Source organism: Coregonus lavaretus, assembly GCF_964263955.1.
Source record: "Coregonus lavaretus genome assembly, chromosome: 5".
NCBI classification, from domain to species: Eukaryota; Metazoa; Chordata; class Actinopteri; order Salmoniformes; family Salmonidae; genus Coregonus; species Coregonus lavaretus.
The window spans coordinates 52,917,270-52,925,408 of NC_139992.1; the positions used below are offsets into that span (position 1 = coordinate 52,917,270).

Below are 8,139 nucleotides of genomic sequence, written 5' to 3' on the forward strand. Positions count from 1 at the left end.
GTAGCGTTAAAATGTCCCTTCACTGGAACTAAGGGGCCTAGCCCGAACCATGAAAAACAGCCCCAGACCATTATTCCTCCTCGAACAAACTTTACAGCTGACACTATGCATTGGGCGCAGGTAGCGTTCACTTGGCATCCGCCAAACCCAGATTAGTCCGTCGGACTGCCAGATGGTGAAGCATGATTCATCACTACAGAGAACGTATTTCCACTGCTCCAGAGTCCAATGGCGGCGAGCTTAACACCACTCCAGCCGACGCTTGGCATTGCACATGGTGGTCTTAGGCTTGTGTGCGGCTGCTCGGCCAAGGAAACTCATTTCGTGAAGCTCCCGACGAACAGTTCTTGTACTGAAGTTGCTTCCAGAGGCAGTGAGTGTTGCAACCGAGGACAGACGATTTTTACGCGTTACGCGCTTCAACACTCGGTGGTCCTGTCCTATGAGCTTGTGTGGCCTACCACTTTGCGGCTGAGCCGTTGTTGCTCCTAGAAATTACCAGCCTCAGAAATTGCATCCCAAATAAATGCTTCACAGAGTTCAAGTAACAGACACATCTCAACATCAACTGTTCAGAGGAGACTGTGTGAATCATGCCCTCATGGTCGAATTGCTGCAAAGAAACCACTACTAAAGGACACCAATAATAACAAGAGACTTGCTTGGGCCAAGAAACACGAGCAATGGACATTAGACCGGTGGAAATCTGTCCTTTGGTCTGGAGTCCAAATTAGAGATTTTTGGTTCCAACCGCTGTGTATTTGTGAGACGCGGTGTGGGTGAATGGATGATCTCTGCATTTGTATTTCCCACTGTAAAGCATGGAGGAGGAGGTGTTATGGTGTGGGGGTGCTTTGCTGGTGACACTGTCTGTGAAGGCACACTTAACCAGCATGGCTACCACAGCATTCTGCAGCGATACGCCATCCCATCTGGTTTGGGTTTAGTGGGACTATCATTTGTTTTTCAACAGGACAATGACCCAACACACCTCCAGGCTGTGTAAGGGCTATTTTACCAAGAAGGAGAGTGATGGAGTGCTGCAACAGAAGACCTGGCCTCCACAATCCCCCGACCTCAACCAAATTGAGATGGTTTGGGATGAGTTGGACCGCAGAGTGAAGGAAAAGCAGCCAACAAGTGACCAGCATATGTGGGAACTCCATCAAGACTGTTGGAAAAGCATTCCAGGTGAAGCTGGTTGAGAGAATGCCAAGAGTGTGCATAGCTGTCATCAAGGCAAAGGGTGGCTATTTGAAGAATCTGAAATATAACATATATTTTCATCTGTTTAACACTTCTTTGGGTACTACATGATTCCATATGTGTTATTTCATAGTTTTGATGTCTTCACTATTATTCTACAATGTAGAAAATAGTAAAAATTAAGAAAAACCCTTGAATGAGTAGGTGTTGTAAAACTTTTGACCGGTAGTGTACATTTGCTGTATAGTAGTCTCAGGGGTAATTCAATTAGTCCTGACTATTCCCAGATGTTTATGTTAAAACAATGCTCCCGTACAGTGAGAGTGTGAATTCAAATCCTTTTTTTTAATGAGTTGAACATGAAGCCCAGAGCGAACACACACTTGGAAAGGATTTATAGAAATGTTATACGTCAATCGTATATGATTATGGCCTACTTCTTAGAAGAAAACACACAAAACATGCATGATTGTTAACCTCTTAAGTATCTGACCCTTTTTTTCAATTTTCGCCTAAAATGACATACCCAAATCTAACTGCCTGTAGCTCAGGACCTGAAGCAAGGATATGCATATTATTGATACCATTTGAAAGGAAACACTTTGACGATTGTGGAAATGTGAAATTAATGTTGGAGAATATAACACATTAGATTTGGTAAAAGATAATACAAACAAAACACATGCGTTTTCTTCTCTTTATTTTTTGGTCCATCATCTTTGAAATGCAAGGCCACAATATAATATTGCAGTTTAGGCGCAATTTAGATTTTGGCCAGGAGATGGCAGCAGTGTGCGACTATTTTGTATAAAGTCTGCCCAAATGTGCCAAATTGGTCAATTGATACATTTTCAAGTACATAACTATAGAGAACATACAGAAATGATATGGTAATACAACATGTACATTACCGTTCAAAAGTTTGGGGTCACTTAGAAATATCCTTGTTTTCGAAAGAAAAACATTTTTTTTGTCCATTTAAAATAACATCAAATTGATCAGAAATACAGTGTAGACATTGTTAATGTTGTAAATGGCTATTGTAGCTGGAAATGGCTGATTTTTTATGGAATGACCTTCTAGGCAGAGTTGCAAAGAAAAAGCCATATCTCAGACTGCCCATCTTAACCTTTTCTTTTTATTGGCCAGTCTGAGATATGGCTTTTTCTTTGCAACTCTGCCTATAAGGTCAGCATCCCGGAGTCGCCTCTTCACTGTTGACGTTGAGACTGGTGTTTTGCGGTTGGTGACATCTTAAATGTCACCAACCGCCACTGTCTGCCAGGTAAGCATGTGTAAGTCCCTGGGTCACCTTCTTTTGCACAGTTGAGTTTGGTTTCCACCTTCAGATCATGGCACTGGTCAAGTTACTGATTGACTTCACACTTCCTGTGTGTGTGCGTCTGCTCTTCCTCCGCACGCTGCGCAGGTAGTTCCTGTACAGAATCACACTGATCACTCTATCTTGGAACTGCTTGGAGACAATGTAGTAAAGAATAATGTCCAGAACTGTACTCAGGTTCATCAGGAACGTTGTAAAGGCCCCCCACGTGCTGTAATCCGAACCATTCCCACCTTCCAGCAACAGAACCACCAAACAAACATGGAAGGGCACGAAACACACCAGCACCTGGACGATGAGCGTGATGATGATCCTGATGGACTTCTGCTTGACCTTGGGCTTGAGCTTGGAAGTCCGTCCGTGGACGAGGTTATCCACGATGACCACGTAGCAACCAATCATAATACAGATGGGCACCAGGAAGAAGAAGACCAGGCGCGCGAAGTGGACGGGGTTGTCCGTTCGCAGGTGGATGATGTCACGCATCTTGATGCAGGTGGTGAAGTTGGAGGCGCGATCCGGGTCGTGGTCTGGGAAGATCAAGGGGACAGTGCTACCCAGGGTCATGATCCACACCCCGATGCATGCTACCAGGGCTTTGGGGATGTTCTTGAGCTCCTTGCTGTGTTTGGGCTGGATGATGGCCACGTAGCGGTCAGTGCTGATCAGGGCAAAGAGCCACAGGGCCATGCATGGGTAGAAGACAGTCAGAGCCGCGCTGACCCGACAGAAGATGTCTCCGAACGGCCATTGGTCCTGGCCGTAGTAAACCATCCGGAAGGGGAGAAGGACGATAAAGACGAGATCCACTATGGCCACGTTGATCATGTAGACCGAGACGGAGTTCCTCCTCTTGGTGGTCAAGGCAAATACCCATAATGCGGTGACGTTGACCACTATGCCGATGGTGAAGATGACACAATAGAAGACCAGGCCTGTGATGCGGTATTCTGTAGGGACTTGTTCCACTGAGCGGACTGAGCTGTACTCCATGGTTATGTTAGATGTGTTCAGGTCCACTACTGTAGATACGTTCTGATCCACTCCCATGATGCATCTAACTACCTTGTGAAATGGTACTGCTGAAAAAGAGCACATGAAGAGTAAATGGATGAACATTAACACATAATATTTATTTACAGTTTTAGTTAACAAATAGGACACCAAGAGAAGACAGGAAAGGTTGGGATTGGGATTCAGAAGGGCAGTGGGGCAGATTCAAACCCATGGTATCTCTGGTATGTGTGTGCCATGCTCTGTCGCACAAACCACTAGACCACATAAGCCACATTAACGTGGCAATGATCGTATGATATGTCTGCTGACTTATTGACATACTGTCTGCAGAAACATTATGTATGTAAAGAAACATAAAAATTAGCGATCAGAGCAGTCAAAATATAAGGGTAGTTGACAGGATGCACAGTGAAAGGCGGAATTCTTAATGTGTATCTGTTATTCACAGTCCCTGCTGTTAGATCATTTGAATGTTTCTTTAAAATAGCTGGGTCATTCCACGAATAGAGTTCCTTTTATGTCCCTCAGACATTGTGTGTCAATTTTGATAAAACACTCAAACAGTTGGATCACATACATCTTCACTCTAACAAAACTATTACTACATAAAAAATTCCAATAGCAGTGTGTTTTCATTAACATAAATACTTGTTTTCTATAATAATCCCAATTTTGGAATGTCCCACTTCATGTTTTACCAACTTCTGGGAATATTTTAACCCAGTTTTCAACATTATTTTAAAGCCCTAGTTATTTTGTTTCTATGGAAAAGTAATTTATAAAGATGTATTTAATGTAATTAGTTATTCATTTATATTTGTCCCTCAGGTTTAAGGTCAACCCTGTAACATGAACTGAACTCTCGTTTTAATATGGTAAAATGATTCCTTAATTGTTCTTTTACAAAAGAACATTGAATAGGCCTGGTCAAATCATAGTGTAAAAGCAGATGTGCTGGTTCTAGTCAGGGCCGGGGTACTGCATTTGGGGCCCCGGGGCACGTGCCTCGCTTGCCCGTTCGGTAATCCGACCCTGGTGTTTTGTGGTGGAAAACTGAGCATGTTGTGCATAACACATCAACCATGTTACCCATACAGTGGGGGGAAAAAAGTATTTAGTCAGCCACCAATTGTGCAAGTTCTCCCACTTAAAAAGATGAGAGAGGCCTGTAATTTTCATCATAGGTACACGTCAACTATGACAGACAAATTGAGATTTTTTTTCTCCAGAAAATCACATTGTAGGATTTTTTATGAATTTATTTGCAAATTATGGTGGAAAATAAGTATTTGGTCACCTACAAACACGCACGTTTTCTGGCTCTCACAGACCTGTAACTTCTTCTTTAAGAGGCTCCTCTGTCCTCCACTCGTTACCTGTATTAATGGCACCTGATTGAACTTGTTATCAGTATAAAAGACACCTGTCCACAACCTCAAACAGTCACACTCCAAACTCCACTATGGCCAAGACCAAAGAGCTGTCAAAGGACACCAGAAACAAAATTGTAGACCTGCACCAGGCTGGGAAGACTGAATCTGCAATAGGTAAGCAGCTTGGTTTGAAGAAATCAACTGTGGGAGCAGTTATTAGGAAATGGAAGACATACAAGACCACTGATAATCTCCCTCGATCTGGGGCTCCACGCAAGATCTCACCCCGTGGGGTCAAAATGATCACAAGAACGATGAGCAAAAATCCCAGAACCACACGGGGGGACCTAGTGAATGACCTGCAGAGAGCTGGAACCAAAGTAACAAAGCCTACCATCAGTAACACACTACGCCGCCAGGGACTCAAATCCTGCAGTGCCAGACGTGTCCCCCTGCTTAAGCCAGTACATGTCCAGGCCCGTCTGAAGTTTGCTAGAGTGCATTTGGATGATCCAGAAGAGGATTGAGAGAATGTCATATGGTCAGATGAAACCAAAATAGAACTTTTTGGTAAAAACTCAACTCGTCGTGTTTGGAGGACAAAGAATGCTGAGTTGCATCCAAAGAACACCATACCTACTGTGAAGCATGGGGGTGGAAACATCATGCTTTGGGGCTGTTTTTCTGCAAAGGGACCAGGACGACTGATCCGTGTAAAGAATGAATGGGGCCATGTATCGTGAGATTTTGAGTGAAAACCTCCTTCCATCAGCAAGGGCATTGAAGATGAAACGTGGCTGGGTCTTTCAGCATGACAATGATCCCAAACACACCGCCCAGGCAACGAAGGAGTGGCTTCGTAAGAAGCATTTCAAGGTCCTGGAGTGGCCTAGCCAGTCTCCAGATCTCAACCCCATAGAAAATCTTTGTAGGGAGTTGAAAGTCTGTGTTGCCCAGCGACAGCCCCAAAACATCACTGCTCTAGAGGAGATCTGCATGGAGGAATGGGCCACAATACCAGCAACAGTGTGTGAAAACCTTGTGAAGACTTACAGAAAACGTTTGACCTGTGTTATTGCCAACAAAGGGTATATAACAAAGTATTGAGAAACTTTTGTTATTGACCAAATATTTATTTTCCACCATAATTTGCAAATAAATTCATAAAAAATCCTACAATGTGATTTTCTGGAATTTCTTTTCTCATTTTGTCTGTCATAGTTGACGTGTACCTATGATGAAAATTACAGGCCTCTCTCATCTTTTTAAGTGGGAGAACTTGCACAATTGGTGGCTGACTAAATACGTTTCCCCCCCACTGTAGATAGATAGGCTAGAAATGTTTTATCAAGTTAAAATATTGTTGTTAAGCTTGCATTCAATTTCCCCTCCATATTGCAGACAATAAGCTTCCATTTCCCCCATCACAATGGGAGTAATAGCTGATTTTAAGATGAAATCGTCAACCCTGTTAGAATCAACCCTGTCACTTTTATAGTCATTTTTCTTAATGTAACCTCTTGAGATGGGAAAACATGTTTGTTATGAAGTTGAACATGTGCTCTTTATGACAAAATGTTAAAATTAGTTGAAATAAATAGTTATTTTTGACAAAATTACACTACCTAAAAGGCACTCTATTTGTAGAATGACCCAGCTGTGCACCTGCAGTATCAACAGTAGATGAAGAGGAAGGTGAACGTTTTAGTGTACAATTGTCTTACTGTAAGCATGTGTATATGTCTTACAGTAACAGATACAGAGCATAGAGACAGACATCCATGTGACATTGAGCCCTGTTCCTGTAGATTTTTTTTTGCAAGCTTACGAGAGAAAGGAAATCAGGGTTTTGAATCAGAGCAGAAAAGGAGAATAGGGTATAAGAGATAGAGAAGTGAAAGTACAGTACTTGATGGGAGTCTTTTGATTATCTTGACTGTAAAACCTTTGGTGACCATTTATGGTAAATGGGTTAGTAACCCTCTCTCACTTAAAGAGATTATCCAGTACTTTTGTATACTTTTTAACCAGTAGTTCTGAAAGTAGATAGATTATGCATGTATAAACTACACATAGACACATCCAGCCCAAAGCGTATCAAGCGTTAACCGGCGATAGTAGACACCAGCATAGCAGATATTTTGGCGTGTCGGAGGTGGAACTGTGTTGGAGCCGTCAAATCGGTGAGCAGCTGCTCTTGCGCGTTGTTACGTAGCCACACCCGCCACACTTGCGTTAGAAGTTCAGAGCGAGAAAGTGTAGGCCATATAGAAATAATTACACACAAATTGAAGAATCATTAAACAAAAGAATTAGGATTTCTATCATCCTAATCAAGGTGTAGATTACATCTCACATTCCAGTGTTCAAACTTGTAAACAAGGCTGCATAGGATTTCTGTTAATGTGACTCCGCTTTAGGTATAATGCTGGGAGCCACTTGTGGATTTGACAGCTCTAACACAGTTCCGCTAAAACAACCGCTATGCGGATGTTGGCTAAAGCAGATCTGATTAGAATAGAGCCCTAATTATTTGCCAAAGTTCAGGAGCATGTCTTTAACTTCCCTTTCAGTTGGAAGATAGATCTGTAAATTGAGTTGGTGTCGAGGGTGAATAGTTTAGTATAACTGGTCTGCAGGCCCAAAAATCAGATTATTACGACTATAATCATATCATATTACAGCATGTTATATTATTCAATTGTAATTATACTTTTATGTATCAAGATTTCACTCAGTGTGGTTTAATCTGAGACAACTGAGAAATAAATCGAGAAACAGATGCTTCTCCCTATAATCGTATGTGTGTTTGATCAACCAATATGTTCTGTGTATGTATTTAAAACATACCCAAAAAGTACAATTTAATCTCCAAACTAAATGTAGTACTTTTATTCAGAAGAGATTAGCTAGATCTAGATAGTGCTGGGAGCTCAGTAAAAGGGCACCTACTTACCTCATTGATTTTGATCATGTCCTCTCTCTCTCAGCATTCTACCAAAGAGGCCTCACAAACACTTCAAGAGACTTGTGATGCGATTTGGCATCCAGCCATCTCTCTCTCTCTCTCTCTCTCTCTCTCTCTCTCTCTCTCTCTCTCTCTCTCTCTCTCTCTCTCTCTCTCTCTCTCTCTCTCTCTCTCTCTCTCTCTCTCTCTCTCTCTCTCTCTCTCTCTCTCGGAGTGTTGAGCTCAACACACAA

The 8,139-nt window shown here is 42.3% G+C and overlaps 1 protein-coding gene across 2 annotated transcripts; it reads right to left on the reverse strand.

Moving 5' to 3' along the window:
• Positions 1–1,900: 1,900 nt before the first annotated feature.
• gpr18 (G protein-coupled receptor 18) lies at positions 1,901–7,934 on the reverse strand. 2 transcript variants are annotated; one of them, XM_084161498.1, is made up of 2 exons: positions 7,895–7,934; positions 1,901–3,627 (listed from the first exon to the last, which is right to left on the reverse strand). In XM_084161498.1, exon 2 carries the CDS (start codon positions 3,596–3,598, stop codon positions 2,552–2,554), a length of 1,047 nt encoding a protein of 348 aa, XP_084017624.1. In that variant the 5' UTR covers positions 3,599–3,627; positions 7,895–7,934; the 3' UTR covers positions 1,901–2,551. The 2 variants fall into 2 exon arrangements, with proteins under 2 accessions (XP_084017624.1, XP_084017623.1); XM_084161497.1 differs by having other exon boundaries at positions 1,901–3,630.
• Between the last annotated feature and the right edge of the window lie 205 nt (positions 7,935–8,139).

Bases quoted from the DNA above. Each gene is read 5' to 3' on its own strand.
- gpr18 (XM_084161498.1), bottom strand. From the start codon at position 3,598: ATGGGAGTGGATCAGAACGTATCTACAGTAGTGGACCTGAACACATCT.